This window comes from Rattus norvegicus, chromosome 19, assembly GCF_036323735.1.
Source record: "Rattus norvegicus strain BN/NHsdMcwi chromosome 19, GRCr8, whole genome shotgun sequence".
Classification (NCBI taxonomy): Eukaryota; Metazoa; Chordata; class Mammalia; order Rodentia; family Muridae; genus Rattus; species Rattus norvegicus.
In genome coordinates, this window is record NC_086037.1 from 65298134 (window position 1) to 65322308 (window position 24175).

General features: G+C 52.7%; 1 protein-coding gene and 1 long non-coding RNA gene across 4 annotated transcripts in view; one reads left to right on the forward strand and one right to left on the reverse strand.

Annotated features, from left to right (window-relative positions):
- Gse1 (Gse1 coiled-coil protein) overlaps positions 1–24175 on the forward strand; it is a 355506-nt gene that overhangs the window by 115456 nt on the left and 215875 nt on the right. The window contains exon 2 of the mRNA XM_017601449.3: positions 11933–12122. Coding sequence (XP_017456938.2) covers positions 11933–12122 — 190 coding nt within the window. The remainder of the gene's footprint in view (positions 1–11932; positions 12123–24175) is intronic.
- Positions 763–10308, reverse strand: LOC102551937 (uncharacterized). Of its 3 annotated transcripts, none has more exons than XR_005497063.2 (4): positions 10131–10308; positions 9793–10063; positions 1944–2018; positions 763–842 (listed from the first exon to the last, which is right to left on the reverse strand). It is a non-coding gene; the product is annotated as an uncharacterized LOC102551937 (long non-coding RNA). The 3 variants fall into 3 exon arrangements; XR_005497064.2 differs by having other exon boundaries at positions 9793–9926; positions 10131–10304; XR_361895.4 differs by having other exon boundaries at positions 9793–10303.

Consider the following 24175-nt stretch of genomic DNA (forward strand, 5'->3'; position numbering starts at 1 on the left):
TCGGCTCATGTCACCAGCGGTGAAGAAATGACCTATCAACACACACACACACACACACACACACACACACACACACACACACACACTCACACACACAGGCACACACACACACTTATACACACACACTCTCACACACACACATACACACACAGAAACACACACCCCCACACTTACACACACACTCACTCACACATACAGAAACACACTTACACACACATACTTACACACACACAGAAACACACACACATTTACACACACACACAGAAACACACCCCCACACACACACACACCCCCCACACACACACTCTGGCCCAGCCTACAGGCGTCACACCATGAGCTTTTATGGGCAGAATACCTGGTCAGCCCAGGGTCCTCTGCACCTCCCATTGTTCACATGGGCATTAGGGTTCAGGGACCTCAGGGCCTCATGGTGGAGGCTGGTAATCGGGTCACTAGCCTGAGTGCACCGGTCCCCTGGACCACCCAGAACCCAGGACACATCTTGGCCTCTGGTGACACAGACTTCTCGTGCTCCCTGGGATGATGGGCAGCTAGGTAGGTGAGATGGATGGAAGCCCAGGATGTCTTTCCACTGCCATCTCCTCCTGAACTGCAGGAACTCCCAGCAGCCACTGGGCGGATGCTGTGATGCCCCGTGAGGCTGTTTGCTGTGACTGTCACCCTGTTTCCATGAGCCTGTGACAGGCGCCCTGCCCCGGCGTGCATCCCGACGTGTTTTCAAAGGGTGTAATTTCTATCAGCTTCAATTAGAGCTATTTTTATTTTTTGTCACCCTGAGGAACCTCCCTGTGGTTCAGCTGCCATTTCTCACTGTTACATTCCTGGCAAGAGAAAGGAGAAAAATTAATAGTCTCCTGATCACTCCGCTGATGGCTGTCAGCTCTTGATGAACTGTCTGCCCTGGGTGGCACTCTGCGTGTCCCACAGCAATTGTGCTATGGGCATGGGGGGAGTAGGACCCCAGATGGGGTCTTTGGCAAGTCTCCAAGCCCACTCTCCCCTCTCCTTAGCACCTGCCAGGTGAGGCCTCTAGTCTCTGTCTAACCCTGAGTGCACAAGGGTCGGCATCAGTAGTCATTCTGCTGTGTGTAGAATGGGAAACCCTTCCCAAGAATCCGCTCTTAGTAAGCAAGTCTGAAGTTGGCCTGGGAAAGCAGAGATAACAACCGCACAAGGGAGCCCAGAAGTGGGGTGCATCCTGGCTGAGGGCCAGCAGATAAGAGAAGGTACAAGTCCTAGGGACAGGAAGGGATGGATGCTTCCCTCTGACCTGGAGGGAGAGGGACCCTAGGGAAGGAAGGAAGGAAGCCTAGGGCCAGCAAGCAGTGGAGCTCCTCCAGAACATGCCTCCCCACCTCTTGCTGGGCTTCTAGACTGCTGAGTCTGAGGGCCGGAAGCTAACAGCTTAGACTCCCTGAGGAGCCCAGCAGTGCCAGCTGCAGACCTCTGATATCAAAAGGCCTTGAGTTCTGTCTGGTAAGAAAAACAAGACCCCAGAGGGCACATCCTGTAGGTTCTCGTTTGCACAGCCTGCTGGGAATGAAGAGACGGAATAGAAGGAACACTGTGGCAGCGGGATGCTCTTAACTGGGGCTAGGGATAGGAGCCCAGGCAAGCGGTGAAACCATGGAGAGTTAAGCAAGCACACACATTCAGAGCCAGAGCTAAAGGTCTGAGGAGAATCAGATGCCACTGTCATACTCTGTGTGACAGGCGCTGTAGATGGTGTGATGCAACTGTGGGGAGGACTGAAGGGCACACGGTGGATCTGCCTCATTGCTCACGCCTGAAACACTCGGCAGCAATCATTAGGTTTCAGAAAAGCAAAATCTGGGGCTGGGGAGATGGCGCAGCAGGTAAGAACACTTGCTGTGCAAACCTGAGGGTCTGAATTGCGATTAAAAAAACACTAAAGCACTCACCCACAACCTCTGTGATGGCAGTGGGGGAGGATGGCTTGTCGGCTGTCAGCTGAGCGCCAGGTTCAGTGAGAGACCCTGTCTCAAAGGAATAAGGTAGAGAGGGATAGAACAGAATGACTGAGGTCCCACGATGTCTGTGTCCACAGGTGCATTCAAAATGCACACACATGCATGCATTTGCACATACATGCATACATGCACAAATGCATAACCACACATGTGCATATTCGCAAACACATGTATGCAACATGTAGGCATAAACAAGTACACACATGAACACATGCAGGCAAGCACACATGCATGCATTTGCACATGCATGCATACACACACAAATTCACACATGGACACATACATGCATGCATTTGCACATACATGCATACATACACAAATGCACAAGCACACACGTGCACACATGCGCACACATGCACACACATGCATGCATAAACAAGTGTACACATGCATGCATTTGTGTATGTATACACAAACACATGCAAACCCATGAACATGTGCATGCATACATAAACAAGTGCACACACATGCACTCATTTATCTCTATGACTTAGAGCTTTTCAGGGTACCAGTTCATTTCGGGTAAGAGCTAGAGGTCCCTGATGTGAGGTAGCCTTCCGTTATTATCCTATAGCTTCCCCTTGATGTGGGCACTTGCACTGCAGCTCTGACATGTCCCTGCTGCAGGGCCTTCACTCTGACGAGTCCCTTGGTCCCTAAACACTATTCTCCATCCCTGAAAATGGCTCTTTCTATGCTTCATATATGCTTCTTCCCTGTGCTACTCTGGGGATGCTGGGTTAGACTCTGAGGTTAGAGTACTGTTCAGAGGGGGATGGTGGTCTGTCTAAAACCCCAGAATCTATGATCTATGGTAAGTGGGGTAGCTTTCATCTCTACTCAGGATGGAACCTAAGGACAGAGTCCAGATCTCACTGAGGACGGTTGGGACATTTAGGGGCAAGGGACGGGGCCGTTGTGGGTAGAGGCTTATGACAGTGGCTGACAGCCTGCCTGGAAGCCTGGTCCACAAGCTTAGTGGGGCCCTTCTGTGGAGTCAGGGCAAGGACAGTTACTTAGAGAACAGTATGGCAGGAAGGCTGGCCAACCCTGGGCAGTGTTCCCATGACCTTCTCATCTGTGCTGACCTCACTCTCTGTAGAGCCCTCACTTGGCCAGTCCTCCCTCGTAACCACCCAGGTGTCTGATGCTGCCCGTTCCACAGACATGGAAGCCAGGGCCCAGAGAGATGCAGCTGTGTCTGAGGACACATAGCTCACGGCTGCAAACTAAGCAAGACTTCCTCCTGGTCTGTGTTAGCTACAGCTCTGTGTTCCTGTGGCCCAGGCATGTGTTGGGGGTGGGGGGAGCATGTGGGTGCACTTTAGAGTAAGCCTGTCCTCCTGCATCCTCTTGGGGCACACAAGCAGATCCAGGTACACACATGCATGCATGTGTGCATGTGTGCACTTGTTTATGCATGCATGTGTGTACATGTGTGCACGTGTGTGTGCTTGTGCATTTGTGTTCAGCTTCTGTCCATGCTGAGGCCTGGCTACTCCTACACAGACAATTCATTCGTCCTCTCCATCCGGCCCTCCTGCGGCCTGCCCTCCCTCTCACTTTCTTCAGGCCGGCCAGCAAACACTGAGCTACCCATTCACACTCATATTTGAACATTCAGCCCAGCCAGCATGCCTGTCTGCTCTGTAAGGCTAGGAATTGTTAACTGCTCCACTGGCTGCTAGATCTGTCTGAAGCACAATGCCAGGCACATAGTAGGTGCTAATAAAGTGGGCGGGAACTAGATGGATGGACCCGTTGATGGGCGGGTGAGTGGTGGGTGGGGGGATGGATTGAAGGATAGTTTGGACGGGTAGATGGGCGGGCGGGTAGATGCGCAGGTGGATGGGTGGGTACAGAGGTGGATGGACGGAAGGAAGGGTGGCATGTGACAAGGAGCCACCTTGGCAACTCAAGGGCTCTTGGACGTCCCCAGCGGGTCAGAACACTGGAAACACACTTGGTGGTGGCAATGGGTGGTGTTTCAGAAAGATCTTATGGCTCAGATGTGGTAGGGCTTTTGGGAACACTATGACCAGAGCCCAGCAGTGGGAAATGGACAGTAGGTGCCCCTTAAAGTGGGCCCCTGGGGGAGACAGGGAGTTGAGTTAGGTAGCAGCCCTGCCTGTAAGTGACTGGCGTCTACCTCCCTCCCTCCCCTTGACTGTGGCCTTCCAAAGAATGTCAGCTCTTTTCTGAGACCCTGGGAGTGCCCTGTGCCTGCTGGCATGGGGACCTGGCTGGGTGAGCTGTCTATTTTGTTTATCCCAGTCTTAGTTTCTCCAGATCATGGCGCAGTCACACTCCCGGATAGACTGCAGAATCACTGTACAGCTCCCTGCCCTGGCTTTGTGTATATGTTTGCCCCTTTGTCCAGAACTCGGATGGCTGCTGAGCGAACCTAACAGTGCAAGTGTCCCCAGTATCCCCCTGACATTCTGTTGTCCCCAAGGCCGGTGGATTTGACACCTCCTGCTCCAGCCTCTGAGTGATGGGGGAAAGACCCCCCAGCTGCGCTGCTTACCAAGCCGGTGTCTCCACCCGCCCCAGCCCCAGCCAGGAGCTGCAGCCGGAGCGCCCCTAATTGCCAGCACAGATGTGGAAGCCACCAGCCTCCCCTGTGCGCTCGGCTGTGCCGTGTGCTTAATTAGCCCCTGATTACTCATTTGCTGGGTGCCGTGTGTATTCCATATCTAATAACTTTCCAATTATGCCCGGCCGCTCTGCTCGCACTAACCCTTTAGCTGTCTGCTGGTCGGGGACTGTGCGTGCAGCCAGGCTGCTGTGCTCTGGGCTGAAGCCTCTCCCTCCCTTTAGTGCAGGATCTGGCGTCCTCCGCCTACATTGTGGAGCCATCACAGGGAAGCAAGGGCATCAAACAGTGCTTCCAAACCTCTGACATGCCATCTTGCAAGTCCCACCGGAGCTGGGCAAATGCAGTTTCTAATGACGATACACCCAGAGTGGGGTGGGTAAAGAGATTGGGGCTCCTGAGGACAGAGCTGGCCTGAAACTCCCGTCTCTCCATTGTTGGCAGCTGGCACCGGTCCTGTGGCCTGTGTGCCCCGGCAGGTCCCCGGAGGCTGGCAGTTGCGACATGAGGAGTAGGGTGGCCCTTTACCTCATTCTTGGATTCTTTTCCGTGCATGGCTTCTCCTGGGCTGAGGGAGGGTGGCACAGTGCTCTTCTGGGCCATGTGTTCCCCCACTGTCATTCTTTGTCCCCTGTCTCGGCATCCTGGCCTTGCTCTGGTGGGACACCAGCTGCAGCCTCCCAGCAACTCCCACCCCACTCCCTACCCCGGTACCTAGAATGCAAACATGATCCCTGGTAATTCTGGGGTTCTGCTGTCGTTTTGAACACCCGACAGAGGACACAATCTCTCCTGGATTTGTGGCTCTGACCTTAAATATCCAAGTAACCTTGGGGAGCTGGCCTGGCTTCTGTGCCTCAGTTTCCTTTGCTGCAGATAGGTGGGGGGCAAGGGGGATGACTGACCAGGCTCAGATTGGTACTTCCTGAAGTCCATGGCTTTTCCCTATGCTAATGCCATGGGCTGTGGTGACCACAGACTATCAGCACTGCTCAGCCTGGGAGCAGTTATGTCCCTAGACTCTACTGACCCTCCTGGAGGCAGCATTGTGTGCTTTCACTTCTGGGCTGCAAAAGAACTCTCCCAGCAGGGGAAAATAGCCAAGACCCAGCCCCAGGCAGGCTGAGAAATGTACTCTAGCCTGGGAGCAGGAGGAAGAACAGTGCCAATAACAGAGCTGGTGCTTGACCCCAGTGTCTTGCTTGGCTGCCTCCAGGCTGCTGCGGGGCCTCAGCTTGAAGCCTGTTCTTAGAGATGCATGGTTGGTTTGCTAGACGTGGAGGGACAGGAAGACTGATGCTAACTGAGAAAGGGTGACAGGAGAGGTCCCACGTGACAACTCCATTAATGTGAAATGTCCCCAGTAGGAGAGCGTATAAAGGCAGAGGGGAGAAGTGGCTGCAGAGGCTGAAACGGGGGGGGGGGGGGGCAGGAGACTGAGAGAGAAGATTGACTTCCAGGAGTCTGAGGGAATGGATGGAGGGTCCAAGGGCGTCCCCAGGGTTAACTGGATAAAATGTTCTAACATGGATACAACTCCACAAATTTGCAGAAAGCCATTAACTCGAACTATTTGTAGTACATGTATTTAGTGTGTGGGGGCACACGTGTGTGCCACAGTATGCCTGCAGAGGTCAGCAGACACGTTGAGGAAGTCAGTCCTCTCTGACTGTCTCTGTGTCTCTGTCTCTCTGTCTGTCTCTGTGCCCCCCCCCCCGTCTTTGTGTCTCTGTCTCTGTGTGTGTGTCTCTCTGTCTCTCTCTCCCCTTCTGCTGTGGGTTCCAGGAATGGAACTCAGATCAGCCTTGGCAGTAAGTACCTTCACCTGCTAAGCCATCTCACCAGGCCTGGAACTGCATAACTTAAATACTTGGTGATGAATTATCTCGGGGTTCAATCCCCGACACTGAAAGAAAGTTAGATACATTGTATGGTATGTAAATTTATTTGGATAAAACGTAAGATAGTAGAGATTCTCAGTGTAGAGACCTTGTGAGCTGATTAAAAATTACTTACCTAGAATTGGGGCCTTTGTAAAACACACATAGATGTGCACACCCATGCACAGTATGCACATACACATACAAACACATGCATGCATGCACATATGTAACACACATGCACACATATGCATATACACATGTGCATACTCATATACAAACACATACATGCACACACATGTGATAAACACATATGCACACATATGCATATACACAGGTGTACACATACAGGCAAACACACACACATGTGCACATACATGCTCTTCTCCTTTTGAGTGTCTGCCTCTTCCCCTCCCTCCTGACTTTATTGGGTACAATCTTCTCAAAATCCATGTGAGTTCCATGGAGAAAGAATGGTAATAGGAGACTTCACTAGGGACTTGGCGGGCAGGCTGTGGACCCCTTTTTATTTTGGAGAACCATTAGGAATGTCCTTCTGGGGCTCCAGCTACTAAGTGACCAATGCTAACACAGTGGCTGCTGCCCATGGAGGTTCAGGCCTCATGGCCTTTATCCAGCCAGCCATTCAAAGCCAGGCATGCCTTGTGGCTGGCTTTGTGATGCTCTGATTGCCAGGGCCCCTTGGGAAGGGGACAGGAGGACAATAGTGCATGCTTCAGGCATCATACACAAAGGCAGAGGGTGACCCAGGCACAGAGGAGACCAGCTACGCAGCCCAGGGACGCTTTCTGTTACCAGTTGTGTTCAATCTGGCTATGGGAGGATGAGCAAGGATGGCTTTCAGTTCAGTTGTGATCCCTTCCTTTAGGGGTGGGGGGCGGGGGCTCAGCATGTGGTAATCTACAATCCTTCCACACACATCCATTGACCCCGATGAAGCTGGCGCCTGTGTGAAGGAGGAGTGAAACACCCTCACTTCTAGCAACAGTTCATGTAGCACAGCAAGGAGAGCTAGACCAGAAGAGAGACTGTCATGCGGTCCTCTCATCCAGGCTCACGCTGCTGGGCAGACAGCAGGACCAGGTTACACACGATGCTAGAGCTTAGCACTTGGCAGTGCAGGGACAGGTGAAGGCATCAGTGCCGGGGACTCATCCCACACAGTCCATGGTCTGGGATATTGATGCCCAGGAAAGAGGGCTGTTGTGAACAGACTCTTCCAAGCTATTTTGGACATGTGTACTCTCTCTGTTCTCTAGTCTCTGTCCCCTTGCTGGGAGACTTGGTAGCTCTGTGTGTGACTTTGAGCGATCCAGCACAGCTCCAAATCCCTACCTGACATCCCAACCTGTATGCAAATCGTTTTTCAGTTGTCAATGTTCCCTAACAAAGAGCAAAGAGACGCAGCTCTCAAAGGCAGCAGCAGATGCTTCCAGAAGCACAGGAGATGCAAGGCGGGACTGGCATGCTCTAGTCATGCCCGCTTAGCCCTCTAATTTGGTTCATGGTCTTGCCCTGTGGGGTGGTTCCCTGAGAAAGGGCAGATGTCTGTCATAACCCCTTTGTTACAGTAACACACAGTAGACCTTCTGCACCACAAGGCCCCACTTCTAGGAAAAGCTCAACAGCTCGCCTGTTGCTGGCATCCAGGGTAGGTGGGCAGACAGGTGGATGGATGGATGGATGGATGGATGGATGGATGGATGGATGGATGAGTGACTGACGATTGGTAGATGAAGAATAGATGGACAGATGAATGGTGGATGGGTCAATGATGGATGGGTTGGTAGATAGATGAGTCACAGGTAGATGGAATGAACGGATGGATAGATGGGAGGTAGGTGGATGGGATAGATAGATGGGTGGATGGATAGATGGATGAGTGGATGGATGGATGGATGGATGGATGGGTGGATGAGTGGGTGGGTGGGTGGTGGATGGATGGATGGATAGATGGGTGGGTGGTGGATGGATGGATGGATAGATGGGTGGGTGGGTGGTGGATGGATGGATGGATGGGTGAATGGGTGGGTGGATGGATGGATGGATAGATGGATGAGTGGATGGATGGATGGATGGATGGATGGGTGGATGAGTGGGTGGGTGGGTGGATGGATGGATGGATGGATGGAAGGATGGATGGATGGATGGATAGATAGATGGGTAAATGGGTGGGTGGATGGATGGATGGATGGATGAATGGGTGGGTGGATGGGTGAATGGATGATGAATGGATGGATGGATGGATGGGTGGGTGGGTGGATGGATGGATGGATGGGTGGATAGATGGGTGAATGGATGGGTGGGTGGGTGGATGGATGGATGGATGGGTGGGCTGTGTGAATGGATAGGCAGATGAACTTGTGGCTGGCTGGCTGGGTGGGTGAGTGGGTAGGGGAACAGATAAGGGAATGGCGCAGAGGTGTGGATTAAGAGCTAAGCTGGGTCCAATCACACAGCTCTTGATGTGACATCTCCCACACCCACATTACTGCCCTTCCCTGCCAAACCCTGCTCCCCTTGAAGGCCAAGTCCAGAGCCCACCTACTCTAGGAAGGCCTTCTGGATCTGCCAGCTCCTGAGGAGTCCTCCCTACCCAGCCTCTGCAGCGCCGCCCCTGCCCGTGACTCCTACCTCCCGTCTGCCACTCTCTGTTTAAGCTCCTCATCTCCCTGTTGCTTCATAGCTGACTGAGGTCCCAGACAACCGCTGAAGTTCAAAACCCCAATTACTGTGCAAGTTCAGACAGGTCACTGTGCCATCTCCCTGGCAAGGGGGTGGTGGCTGGAAGGACTGGGTGATTTGGGCCGGTGCCAGCACATAGTAGGTATTCGGCAAAGAAGATTCTCTTCGCTTTTGTTCTCTGCTAGACACGGTACCAACAGCCACTTTTATACCCAAAGCCCCTTCCTAAGGGTGCCACAGTGATGCCCAGGTACTTTGCTCCAGCCGAACCCTGCTGGTTCCTCTACTCCAGGAGAAATAGTAGGTCACGGGTATGGAACAAGAAGTCCAGGGCATTCCCAACTCTCTGCTTTCCTCCAGCTCATCTCCAGGGGCTATCTCAAGGACACTGCCTGATTTGACTCATAAACCTCCCCTGGCAGCAGGAGTCCCTGGCTGGCAGTATAGCATTCTGCCGCCCCTGTGTCTGTCTGTCTTTACTTTCACCTGGATAGAATTTCCCATGGTGGTTTGGGACAAGACTATGAAGCAGCCAAAAACCATGCAGGGCAGGGCCCCAATCTGTGCTCAGGGGTCCCTGCCACAGTGGTAGACTCACCCCAGGTCCCGAGGAAAGAATCAATGAATGAAGAAATGATGTGTGTGGCCCGATGTGGTGCCTCCTGGCTCCAGCCTGCGTGCCTGCCGGGGAGTTTGCGGGGGCCGTGGCTGGGCAGTGTCTCCATATGGATGCTATAAATTAAAGCGTTCCAGGAAACAGCACAGTAAATTCATCTGCCTCTTGCCTGCAGGGCTGGTGGGGGCTGCGCTCGCCTCAGGAACTCTGAACATCCGTCTCACTTAGGGTGCTACTCCTACGGAACTAAGCCCTGGGAGGAAAAAAAAAACTTGAAAAAAAATTAAAAATAACAGGATGAACAAAAAATGACTTCTTACCAGCCCTGCACTCTGAGTGGGGAAGGGGAGGGCCACCAGCCTGGGCTTGGCTCCCTGTGGTCCAGATGGTTTAGCAGAGGCCGAGAAAGCCCGCTAGACCTGGGAATCCCCCTGGCCTGGGCTTATCTCCTTTTCTGAGGCCACTTCAGTTTTCCCAGCCTTGAGAAGGGGGCGGGGCAATAAAATAGTGTTACAGGCAGAAAGAAGTGGATCTGGTGGGGGGGGCAGGGGGCGGTTAGAAGGGTGATGAGGACAGGAACTGGGATGTGGTGGTTGGGACCGTTTGTATCTGGGATATGAGAAGGCTCTAGGATGGATAAGAGATCGAGAGAGGGGGAGGTATGTTCTATGGGGGTCTGGGGGAAGGGGGTGCCTCAGCAGGCCCATGCTGAGACATCTCTCCCCCACCCCCCAGGGACTAGCCACATGGTATTGTATAGAATAGAGTTTATTCAGGGCATGGGGAGGGACTTAAGAGGGTAGTAGGGTAGAGGGGAGAAGTAGAAGAGGAGAGGAGTAGAGGCCGGCCATGAGCACATGGAGAGGAGGGGGGAGGGGAATGGGGAGAGAAGGGACAAAGGGTTAAGAGGATAAGAGCAAGAGAGCAAGAGGAGGGAGGGGCAAGCAACCCCTTTTATAGTATCAGGCATACCTGGCTGTTGCCAGGTAACTGTGGGGTGGAGCATACCTGGCTGTTGCCAGGTAACTGTGGGGGTGGAGCTTAGAATGCTAACAGGGTATGGGGTGGCTCTGTGGTAACTGGTGAGTTCTGTGTTGAGTGCATGTGTCCACAACTTAAACACAGGTGGAAAGGGGTCAGCGGGACAGTTCTGCGAGGGAACATGTGTGAGATAGCTCAGTGAGTGCATGCTAAGTGTGTGCTTTCGCTCCCTGGTGCCTACCTACATGATGGAAGGAGAGACCTGACTCCCATATATTGTGCTCTGATTTTCTAGCCTAATTCAACCAAGTTGGGTGTCCTGGTTGGAATTGGTTGTCGGCACGCAGGTAGCAAGGCAGTCACTATGCCCAGCAGGCTAGAGTGAGATGTGGAAATTCCAGGGGTGTGCTGACACCTAGGGTGTCTGGTTTCAAAGGGTACCTACCACGCATGTGTTCTCTTTGACTCCCATGATGCAGGGGCTTAAAAATATATAGAACCCAGTGTGTGAGGAAGTAAGGCCAAGCAAGTGCACCCTATAAAGGGGAAGAAGCTAAGCAGTAGCTCCCCAAAGACCCTAAGGATGGTTGGCACACTGGTTTCTTGATTCCCTCTCTAGTCACTCTGTGCACTGAGGGACCTCACCCATGCCTGGCTTTCACAACAGGATTGGATAGATGCTCCCTGGACTCTAAGAGACTGGTTCCCCAAAGGACTTGGGAAAATGACATTCCCCCCTTAATCTGTGGGGTGCCGCTGAGATGGCCATCCAGCTTCCCAAACTGAACACCAGGGTCCTGTTAACAGTGCACGGTGGCATACAGACATCCCCAAGGACAGGCTGAGTAAGTCTGAACATCTCTTGCGCATCTCTTGCGGCTCCCTCATAAACCCTCACCAGGGTGGCTGTCAGAAGCCAGGGGCTTCTGTGTCAAGATAACAAGAGATGGTCACACATAGTATTACAGTGTCCGGTGTCAGCCTGAGGTTCCTGGCCAGACAGTGAGATACACAGTCTTCACTGTCATGCCAGCTCAGCTGAACTGCTGACCGTAGAGGTCAGGCCACAATGAGGAGGAATGGAAAGACAGCCTAAGGTCCCTCTCCTTCCTGACTCGTGTCTTCTCTTCTTTCCCTACAGGTTACCTCAGCTCCTCTGGAGGCACCTGCAATTGTCCATGCTCCTGCTCCAGAGCCTGAGCTGCAGCCGGTGCCCCCCACAGACAGTCTATCCAGGGGCACCAGGACCACCCAGGAGCCGCTTCCAGCACCAAGCCACCAGAGCAACCGAGACATCTGGGATGGGGACGGAGTAGACCTCACAGCCACAGGTAGAGGAATGTTTTGCGTCTCTCCACATGGGCTGGGCCTGAGCCAGCCCAGGGGCTGCGGCTCTGGAGGCTGAGCTGGGACACGGAGTTTCAGAGCTGGGCTCCATCTCATGTCCCTGGTGTTAAAGGGTGTGAGTCCGAGTCCTGGGGTTTGGAGAATTCTCTCCATGCTCTGTGATGGATTTGCCTGTGCAGTGTGTAGGTAGTTTCCAGGTCCACCTGTGAAGGCTTCTCTAGTGCTGGGCCAGTAGGCATGAGGACGTCTGTGTTGAGGTGTCACAGGTGGATGGTCTTACGTCCCTCTGTTGCTATTTGGTGGCTTTCAAGGGAACTTGTGGACCACTTGTGGGCTCACGAGGCCTTCACTGTAGGTTCTGAAGATGCATTGGGCATTTATGTCCTTAGTTTTTTCTCAGGGTCCCGGGGATGCTTGCAGGGCCACTGTAGGCCATGCAGGACTCCCTAGAGGAGGCTGTACTAGGGAAGACCTGTGAAAACCTGATCCATGCTGTCCCCGGGGAGGAGTGGAGATTCAGGGGCCACTAAAGTGGTAGTGACCTGTGTTGTGGCTTGTTAGAGAACAGCAGGAGTTGGGGCTGAGGGAGGTGACATGCAGGCCAGAGATCATGTGACACAGTGGGTTGAACTACCAGGGCCCAGTCTTGGATCTGAGGTGTTCATCTTCCAGTTCCGGTCTCCTTTCCTCTGTGAGATGGACTCAATCCTCAGGTGGACCCGACAGACCAAGTGCTTAGCCTTGGGGGGCCTGAGGGGCATCAGACACTGGCAGGTGTGGATAGGGTGGCCATATGGAGAAGGGGGTACAGTGCAGATGCTGCCAGAGACTGGCACTCCTTTCCCCCAAAACTTATACATTCAGCCAACTCTCTCAGAACCTTACATCTGTGAACTGCCATAGTTGTGAGTGGTCCTGGCTTCCGCAGCCTGTGACGTCTGGTCCCAAGGAAGTGTGTGTGAACCTCAGCACGTCATAGCCCTGCTAACTTCCCCGGGTCAATAGGCAGAAGGCTGTGCTTGTGTGGGCAGCACCTCCCTTAGCACCCCTTTAGTTCCACAGGCATGCCCTGTGGAAACCAGGGTGCTCTGAATTGCTATTGAGGCCACTAAAGTCCAGGATGTGCCTTTGTGGGTTGGGTTTTGAAAGCACTTGGTCTCTGCATTTCCTGCCCACCCCTCCAGGCAAAGTCCACCCTGAGGTGTGACTGTGGGGGTCCAAGAATATTCTTGGTGACTACATTCCCCAAAGCAGGCCAGCCCCTCATGGAGTTCTACAGGAGAGCCAGCCAGTGTATGGGGAGAGGTGCACCTGAGGCTTTGGGCTAAGGAACCTTCAGCAATCCTCTGTCTGTGAGATGTGCCTGGTGGCTGGTAGTCCATAGTCTTCTGTGACACCCAGGCAAGCAGAGGCTCATGTGTGTTTGTGTGTGTTGTTTTCAGCAGAACGGCAGTGCCTGTGTACTGGAGTTTGAATCCTGTGTCTGGCTTCTACAACCCGCTTTAACTCTGATCCAGAAAGTCCCAGGCCATAAGTTTTGGGGGTGACATTTCAATTTCCAGTAAGGAGCCCTGTTCAGAGCGTTTGGGGATAGGTGTCATCACTTCTGTGTCCCCGAAGGTGACTCCTGGGTGGCTACAACCGGACTTGCTCTGGAGGCTGCACTGGGTTGGGGAAGGGGGAAAGAAGGTGGGGGCAGTACTCCCTGAGAGTCAGGAAGCCAAGGTATGGGGTCAGGGATGAGGACATCCCTGCTGTCTAAGCAAGACAGAGCTGGGGGCCAGGTCAGTAGACAAAGAAGACTGCTTGGCAGGCCTACCCTGCAGTGAGAGCCTGGCAGGGCACTGGGCCCCGTCTGCCAGCTGCTCCCACCAGGATGGATGGCCCAGGGCAGCTTCTAGTGGAAAAGGCCAGGAACATGGCCTGTAGTCAGGTCCCACAGGGGGCAGCTGTACCGCTCAGAAACTGACGGTGACTGATGGATTATCTTACACCTGCCACCTCTCATCCAGCAGTGGGCGGCGTGGCTCACACCAGCTGTGCACTGTTTGCCTGCGGCAGGGTGGGTCACATGGGACTCAGAGATGGGCTACATGCAAACATGTGCACAGATACACACAGAAACTATGGATCGGAACCTCCCCGCCACGGACAAACATCGATAGCACCAGTGAGTGTACACATAAATACAGGTGCTCAAACATATGGGACAGACAAGGGCATGTGTGCACACACGTGGGTTCCTACCAACACACACGGTTACACCCACACAGGTGCATACATGCAAATAGCAAGACACGAAGACCAAAGAACACAGAGAAAGATACAGGTCTCACAGATACACTCGCACACTTGCATAGTACGTGGGTGGAAATCAGTTCTAGCAGGTATATGCACAGGTCTCAAGACTGTATCGTGTGTGTGTGTGTGTGTGTGTGTGTGTGTGTCTGTGCCGAGACATTGTCTAGACCCTGGGCTCCACAGTAGCCACACACGCCAATGTCCATTCACACCCATAGGTGACACGTAGCAGCCCTGTACACATCTGAAGCACATGGGGGTGTGGGGTGTGTACATGGACTCCCCACAAACATGTGGACTATGTTAGCCGCTTGTCTCATGGCTGTGCCAAAATGCCTGGCAAAAGCAACTTCATGAAGGGTTTGTTTGGGCTCACGGTTTAAGGGTGTGCAGTCTTTCATGGAGAGGAAGGCACGGCGGCCAGAGGAGGGGTGTCTGGTCACACTGGGGCCACAGTCAGACATAGACCTGCTCAGGAAACATTCTTTTATGCACATAACCCATGTCATGCATACATGTGCGTACACACACACACACACACACACGTTCCCCATCTTTTTGGAGTTTAGCTACAATGAAGCCTCTTGACAGCCCAGCTGTAGTGGCTTCAGCCAGTTCTGACTTGAACAGTTCTCTCTGGAGATGGTTGGTCAGGGCAGAAAGGGGACATCTACTTTCTGGCAGGGCTGTAAATACCTCAGCCAGCCATTCCTCAACTCTGTTCCCCTGCAAGTTTTCTCTATATGGAGCTAATTAGAGAAAGGCCTGGGCCAGGCCAGACTCCCAGGAATCCTTGTGCAAAGCAATGAGTTTCAAGCCATTGGGTTCTACCCACCAGGATTCCAAGGTTCATAGGATTTAGTGTCACTTAGGGAACAGGGCCACTTCTACATCAGGGATGGAATTGTCCATGGTGAAGCTTTCGGGTGGCTAACCAGACAAACTTTGTGTAGGCAGTGTCAACTCAGAGACACCGCATTAGGAGAGCCACTGCTGGTTGTAGGCCCACTTCTAGGCCATGGGAGGAATGGACCAGCACCTGTAGGCACCTTGGGCCCACTTCTCCAACCTGTGAGGATCATGGTGAGTCAAACCACAGTTCCTCTAGCAAACAAGGCCCAAAGGAACCTTAGCCTGGTGTGTAGTTCCTTGCGCAGAGAAGGATGTAGTTTGGAATCTTGGGTGGGCAGCCTTCCTGGCAATGTGAGGGTACTGGTGCTGTCTACAGCCTTGAGCCTCTATTTGGAACAAGAACCATTTCAATGCGCATATGGAAGGAGGCTGGCAAGGTGGGAGAGGGCTCTCAAAGCAGTTGTCCTGTGCTGAATGTAGGCTCCTTGGAGTGGAAGCAATTGTACACACTCCATCATGACAGGAGGGAGACAGCCTTAGGATCATGGTGGGTTCGTGCCCTGGCCTTAAGTAACAAACTTCAGGACCTTCTGAAGCCTCAGGTGCTCTGACTGCAATGAGGCTGTCCCACGGAGTCATCGTCAGGGGCGTGACACAAATGCATCGACACAGTGAAGCTGCCAAGCAAGATTGTGTAGGTTACACACTCTACAACAGCAGTGTGCGTCATTCTTGTCTCAGAACGGCCTTCCTGCATGGCCATCGGGGTGGCCACCTGCCCTGTTAGATGGATGGTAGCTTTGCATGTCCTTTCGGGGTTGTGTAGCAATCTCCCGTGTGGCGAGTTTCTCTTATCAGCAGAGATAGTACAAGTCACAGTCCCCACTGGTGAGCTGAGCTGTGTGTGTGCCAAAAGCCATGGCCAGCCACTCCAGTCCCAGCCCCTCCCTTTCTCAGCCTTATTACCACTGGTCCGGCCGGGCATGTGTGCCCCCTCCCCCGCATGGGGCTTCATGAGTCCTAACCGGAGAGAACTGGGGCTTAGCTGTGTGTACAAATGGCTACCAGGTTTTGTGGCCTCATTCCCACCCGCTCCAGATGCTGGCGTCCACACACTGCAGTGGGTAGGGGAGGGCCACACATTCTCACCAGCACACATGTGCAGAAGCCGGACTGCTACACACTAGTTTACCCATGGTATCCTTACTGCCTGTGTTACTGCCTTTCCTTGTTACTGTGTTCCAACGCCTGACAAAAGCTACTTAGAAGCAGAGGAGTGTTTCCTTAGCTCAGGGTTCCAGGCTACAGCGGTGGAGAAGGCTTGGCGGGAGGGGCAGCCAGCGGGAAGAGTCACATGGCTTCCACAGTCAGGGAGCAGAGAGGAGAAGGCTTCTGCATCCAGTCCAGGACCCCACATTCAGGAGGGGTCTCCCTTACTTACTTAACCCAATCTAGAAAAATCTCTCAGACTGGAGAGATGTCTCAGTGATTAAGAGCACTGACTGCTCTTCCAGAGGTCATGAGTTCAAGTCCCAGCAACCACGGGGTGTGGCTCACAACCATCTGTAATGGGATCTGATGCCCTCTTCTGGTGTACTTATATATAATAAATAAATAAATCTTTAAAAAAAAAAAAAGAAAGAAAAGACAATTTCTTACAGCCATGCCCAGAAGTTTGTCTGGTAGGTGATACAAAATCCAGTCAGGCTGACAGTCAATATTAGCTGTCACATTGCCCACCACTGAGAAGGAAAGTGGCTCCCTTGTGTGTGGGTCAGTGATGGCAGGCACTGTGTAGAGGCCCTGTGGTAGGAGAGGCATAGCACTGTCTCTCGCTGCACAGCCTTCGTGCTTGAAGACTCCTCCCATCTCTCATCTTGCAGGCTAGCACCTGACCTGCTGCATCCAGATATGTCAGCTTACTATGGCTGCTGTGATAAATCGTGAGCTGGGCGTCACACACACACACACACACACACACACACACACACACACACACACACCTCCCTGAGATCCCCACACTAGGAAGGCTGAGGCAGGAGCATCCCCAGCTAGCCTGGACTATAAAGTCTCATCCAGGTCTCACTGAAGGAATCCAGGATGGACAGGGTCAGTTTCTGAGAGGCTACAGAGAAAGCTTGATCCTCCTTCTAGAACATTCCTTGGCTTTCAAACCCCAGGTCTGTCTTCAGGGCCTGCAATGCAGAACAACCATTTTCATGGTCTTTGCTGACCCTCTCCTCCCTGACTCTTATACCATAATCTCTGTGTGGCTGACCTGGAACAACTTTGCTGCTAACCCTTCTCTCGTAGCCACTGCTGTAGTCTGCACCCTGTGGGCTCCGCGATCGGGACTGGGAAGCCTTTGAGGTTTGTTATTCCACTGATCCTGACACCGTGTCGAAATAACTGGGCCGTTAGGGGCAGGAGCTGACAGGCGGTGAGGAAGGCTCTGCTGTGGAGGTCCTACATGGTTGACAGGGTTCTACAAGTCCCTTCGCTCCTGGCTTTGCCTTCAACATTCCTGGTAGCCTTTGTCTTCCCTCCCCAGCAGACCCTTGGAAGAATCTAGAGAGCTTGCCACCACAGCTCTGATATGGCACTGTTGACTGTGTTTGAGGAGGAGAGGCCTGGGCAGAGTTCTGTCTCTCTGTCTCTGCACCAGGTGGCCACTCTCCTTGGCAGCGTCTCAGGCTCTAGAGCTTTGAGCCTGTGTCCTGCCTAGGCTAAGGCCTTGTTTCCTAGTTCTGAGGCTACCCCTGGGACTCCCACTGTCCTTGGACCCTGAGCTCCTCTGCAGTGGTGAGTGGGATCTAGCCTTGCAGTACTTTGTAGCCAGGAAGTGGCCTTTTTGGGGACACCTTTGTCAGGCCTCTCTGTGGGGGACATCCGTTGTCAGGATCTGTGGAAGTTACTCCTCAACTGGCCCCCGTGGGGGACACCGCTTGCCTGACCTCCCCCCCCCCATCCTTCAGATACAGGCTGGGCTTGAGGTTCCTCAGGGCTTCCCCCTGATTTTGCTGCCTGCCTGCCTGTCTGTCTGTCTGTTTTCCTATCTCCTGCCTACTTCCCAGAGTCCTCTGAGAACAGCACCGTGCCAGGCCCTCTTTGTGTCATCTGCCTACCTCAAGACTGGCTTCATATCTTCTTTGTTCCTGAGGGGTGTGGTGGCTCCGGGTTCAGGGGCTCCTGAGAGCACAGGTTCTGAGACACAGGTCCCCTGGGCTGAGCTGCAGCTGTGGAGAGATTCTGTGTGCTGGGGCTGCATCTAGGAGACATGACAGGGGACCCTGAGTTGTTAGAAGTGGACATCTGCAAGGGGAGATGCTCCTTCCAACTGCCATTCCCACCCCATCCCCCTTTTCCCAACTGCTGTGCAGCCGAGATGTGAGCATCTCCACACACATGGATCCGGGCTTGCTGTGTCCTAAGACCTGGCTCCACTGAGCTTCTGGTATAGGCCGGGTGTTGTCTCGTGCTTTGGTTTCCCCATCGGTGGCACAAGGATGCTGTCCAGCTCGTCTTAGTTAAGATTTCTATCCCTGTGATAAAACTCTGACCAAGGGGCCGGAGGAGGGATGGTTCAGTGGTTAGATACTGACTGCTCTTCCAGAGGTCTTGAGTTCAAATCCCAGCAACCACATGGTGGCTCACAACCATCTGTAATGGAATCTAATGCCCTCTTTTGGTGTGCAGGCATACATGCAAAGTTACATGCAGATAGAGCACCCACAGACATAAAGCACATAAATAAATGAATCTTAAGGGGAAAGGGGGGGCTAGAGGGATGGTTCAGAGGTTAAGAGCACTGACTGCTCTTCCAGAGGTCCTGAGATCAATTCCCAGCAACCACATGGTGGCTCACAACCATCTGTAATGGGACCTGACACCCTCTTCTGTGTGTCTGAGGACAGCTACAGTGTACTCACACATATAAAATAAATAAATAAATCTTAAAAACAAAAAACAAACAAACAAAAAACCACCACTGACCAAAAGCAACTTCAGAGAGGGCAGGATTGTTACTAATCCATTGAAGGAAGCCGCCAAGGCAGGAACCTGGAGGTAGGACATGAAGCCTTGGAGGAGCACTGTTTACTGGTTTGCCTCTCATAGCTTTCTCAGTCTGCTCTCAGAGAATCCAGAACCACTGTCTAGGGGCGGTACCACCCACAGTGGGTTGGGCCCTGCCACATCAATCATCCTTCAAGAAGATGCCCCACAGGCTTGCCTATGGGCCCACCAGATGGAGGGGCTTTCTCAGTCCCCCTTTCTAGATAACTGGAACTTGTGTCGAGTTGACCAAAAATTAACTAGCACACTGACAGTGAGAAGGCAAGAGGTGGCCTTGTGTGACAGTAGTGTGACTCCAGCACACAGAATGAGGGCTCTGGCTTGTCACCAGCAACCCTGCCTCTTCCTCTTCTTTGTCAGAAATGTGGGCTCTGGCTGAGGCTGCCTCTGTTGCCTGGAAGGCAGGGAGGGTACTCAGCTGGGAGAGTGCCCATGGCAGCATGTGGAGAGATGAGACAGGTTCTGCCTTTGGTTGAGGAGCCACTGAGGGACTGCAGAGTGGGACACAGCTTCCTGTACATTGCCCCCAGAACACTCTTCTGCAGCAGGACCTCCTGGGCACCTGTCGCACACCTCACTGTGCTGTCCTGTCTCTTGGGTGCTACCCGTGGAGCTGGCATCTAATGCCTGGCTCCCACTTGCAGTAATTTTCATCTTGGGAACGTCTCGTAATGCTGGAAGCGTGGCTCTAGAGTCAGGGCAGGAAGCCTAGAGGCCTCTGAAGGCACAGCAGTAAAGAGGCCTTTTACCCGGAGAGAAAAGACCTAGAGTCTCTCTGAGCACAGTGGGGCTCACAAAGCATAAGCAGAGACTGACTTTCCCCTCCCTCTTTCTCCTTCCCCCTTCCCGTTTTAGCAGACATTTTGTTTTGACATAGGGTCTGCCCATGTTGCCCAGGGTAGCCTGGAACTCTCCCTTCTCCTGCCTTACCCTTTGGAGAGCTAGGACAACAGGTATGTGCCACCATGCTCAGCTGGGCCAGCATTCCAATGAGCACATTGACCTTGGGGTGTTCTCTGAGGACTTTAGGAAACCCTGGCCCCTTGTCAGTGTCCTTAGCACCAATGTCCGATGCCCTCCGTTGTGCCCCCTTCCTCTTTTTAAAAATTGTTTTGTTGTTATGAGTCGGAGTCTCATGCTAAAGTCCAAGCTGGTCTTGAACTCATGACCCTGCTGCAGCAGTCTCCTAGTGCTGAGGCGTAGGCCCATGTCCTCACCCCTGGCAGATCTACCTTCTTTGTATGACCTCTCCTACCCAATGGGATACACTGTCTTTTCTACACTTCCTTGGCTGGTGTGTGGCCGTGTGTGCCTGCCACCTCTTTCAATTTTTATAAAACAGTAGAAAGGATATTTAGTCTGGGCAGCGGGGAATGGTAACCCAAGTGTCGGCTCAGATCCATTCAGTGTCTTCCTGACAGCTTGTGATCAGGGCAGACCTCTGTGCCCGGTGTGCTGTGTCCCAGAAGTGCCACCGCCAATTGGAATTTCTACCCCAGAAGGTTAGAAATAGACATTTTCAGGGAAAAAGATAGATCGAGGGATGGAAGGATTGCTCAGTGGTTAAGAGCACTGACTGCTCTTCCAGAGGTCCTGAGTTCAAATCCCAGCAACCACATGGTGGCTCACAACCATCTGTAATGAGATCCGATGCCCTCTTTTGGCATGCATTGGTGAACTCATATATATAAAATAAATGGAAAGAAAAAGATAAATTGAGGGGCTTGAGGGTTGCAGTGGCTGGGCTTGGGGTGGTGCGGCTCAGTTAGCGTGAGGGCCTGAGTTCTGTCCCCAGCACCCATGTAAAGGTTGAGTGTGTTGGGTCACACATGTGATCCCTGAATTGGAGGAGAGAAAAGATGTGACCCCTGGGGTTTGTGGGCTGGCCAGCCTAACCTAGTTGGTGAGTTTCAGACCAATAAGAGGCCCTGTCTTCAAAAACAAGATAGTGACTGAAGATATCTGACATCAGGTGTGACCTACACACACTTATGCACCTGCCCCCGCATCTCCACACAAGCATGCAAACACACAAAGACCATGCTTGGAGCCACTGGAGTGACTTTTGTGGGCCACGTGGGCAGTGTCATGGGGCCCTAAGGAGACAGTGTTATAACCAGTCTGGCCCACCATTTTGAAGGCCACATATGTGTGACACTTTTCCTGTGTCCTGTGGGGGTTTATTCCAACCATCCAGCTTTTAACAATTGCTGATGGGGTTGCAGCCTCTCTCTGCTTCATTCACATCTGGAATTTATTTATTCCCTGTTTGTGGGTCTCTTACCTCCACACTGTGTGTGTGTGTGTGTGTGTCTGTCTGTGTAGTGTGTGTGTATGTGTGTATGTGTGTGTGTCTGTGTGTGTGTGGTGTGTGTGTATGTGTGTGGTGTGTGTGTATATGTGTGTGTGTGTGTATGTATGTGGTATGTGAGTATGTGTGGTGTGTGTGTGGTGTGTATATGTGTGTGGTGTGTGGGTGTGTGTGGTGTGTGTGTGTGTATGTGTGTGTGGTATTATGTGAGTGTGTGGTGTGTATGTGTATGTATGTGGTATGTGAGTATGTGTGGTGTGTGTGTGTGGTGTGTATGTGTGTGTGGTATTATGTGAGTGTGTGGTGTGTGTGTGTATGTATGTATGTTGTATGTGAGTGTGTGTGGTGTATGTGTGTAGTGTATGTGTGTGGTGTGTGTGTGTGGTGTGTGTGTGTGGTGTGTGTGTGTGTATGTGTGTGTGGTATTATGTGAGTGTGTGGTGTGTGTGTATGTATGTGTGTGTGTGTGTGTGTGTGTGTGTGTGTGTGTGGTCTTAGCATCTATTGTGTGCCTCAGATTCTTCAGGCCCAGAAGTACACAAGACAGACTTGTGGCCCAGTGCTCACGAACTCCAGAACTCTTGTGTGCTGTCAAGGAGGCAACTCCTGTGGCTGGCACAGATAGAAGGCCATGCTGAGAGAATGTCCCATGGCTTTCCAGTCAAGAGGGGGGAGGTTCAAAGGCCTCAGTCATTGCTGGCTGGCCTTCATGAAGAGAGAACCTGGTTCCCTCTGCCTGAGCTCACAAGGAGAGGAAACATCCGAGCTTTCACTGTGTGAATGGGAGCTGGGGTCTGTGTAGCAGGAGAAAGAGGAAATTAGATCTGGAGAGCCCAGGTATGTGCATCCAAGTGGCTTCTTACCCAACTGCAGAACCTTCCTTCTCTCTTCAGGGCCTGGGCTAGCCAAGGCCAGTCAACACATGTTTTGTGCAGGAGCTCTGAAGGTTAAGTGAATGTTTCAGACCCCTGGTGAGGTAGCTATAAGAAGAGCCGTAGAGATGGCCAAGTGTTTAAGGGCACTGGCTGCTCTTCTTACAAAGGACCAGGGTTTAGTCCCCAGCACCCACATTAGATAGTTCCCACCCTCAAGTCACTCTAGTCCAGGGAATCTGGCATTCTCTTCTGGCCTTCAGAGGGACTGCACAAAGGTGGTGCCTTACACACAGACAAAACACCCACCCATAAGAAATAAAATCAACAAATCTCAGTAGCGAAACAAAAACAAAAGAAGCATCGCCTTCAGGAAGCCCAGCGGTCAGGGCTCAGCCAAGGCTACCTCAAGGTCACAGCTGAGCTTGTGCCCGGAGGATGCTCCTCTGAGCACACACTTGTTGAGGAACACTACTGAGTGATGGCTGTGTGGTGTGTGAGTCTGGGAACCGCCTTCTTCCCGTCACACCGTCACACCGGTTTCCTGCGGTTGCTGTCACATGTCACCTGGAGCTGAGTGGCTCCAAACGCGCTTCTTCCCTTTAGGCTAGAGGTCAGCGCTCTCAGCTGCGTCTGAGGCTAAGACCTCACAGCCTGCTTCCTCCTACATGTGTACGACCTGCCTCACTCCTGCCCCGGCTTCTGAAAGCCTCAGTGGTCCTCGGCCTGTGGTCCCCTCCTCGTGTCTCTCCATTCTCTCCCACGGGACCCCTCCCCAACTGTAATAACCCAGAGACTCCAGCACACCCAGCTGGCTAACCTGGCTGCTCCCTCTGCTTAGGGTCTGTGTCCCAGTCACAGCCACGAGGTCTACTTCACCCTGTGAGGTGGCACTCTGTTCATAGCTTCAAGATGAGACGGTGTCTCATAGAGCCTGCTGGTTGGCAGTCTGCTCTAGTCAGCAGGGCTGGGCTGACTACATCTTTAGCCTCCAGGCGTTCAGGGTCCCTAATGTCAGTGAAAGGGACGCAGTGGACAGTAAGCGTGACTCTCTTTGCTTTAAATTTTTTTTTTTTAATTTTTTTTTTCAGAGCTGGGGACCGAACCCAGGGCCTTGCGCTTGCTAGGCAAGCGCTCTACCACTGAGCTAAATCCCCAACCTCAAGCGTGACTCTCTTTAGTCAGATGCAGGATGGTGGGGTCACTCCAGAACTCAGGGGTGGTGGACCAGCCTTGTGAGCTGCTGAATTAGGACAATGTGCATTTGGACCCCGAAGTCCCCCTATCTAGACCACTTTGCTGAGCAGGTTGGGGAGGGAGGGGGATTCCCCACCCTCAGAGGCTTTGATTGTAGTTTTGTTAGTGGCCCAGGAGGCAGTGCAATGGAACATAGCCAGAAACAGAAGCTGAGGACACCTCAGATGGGTGGGGTTAGCTCCAGGAACCTGGTTCTGTCCCTTTCCTCACCAGGGTACCTTGGGGACAGCAGGCCAATCGCCCTGGTCCTCACCTCCAGTGAGGTTTGTCTCTCTCACCTCCAAATGCATCAAGAAACAGCAGCGGAACAGGCGACTGGGAAAGCACCGTGTGGCTAAGGGCCAGAGGGAGAAGGGGTTCAGAACAGGGG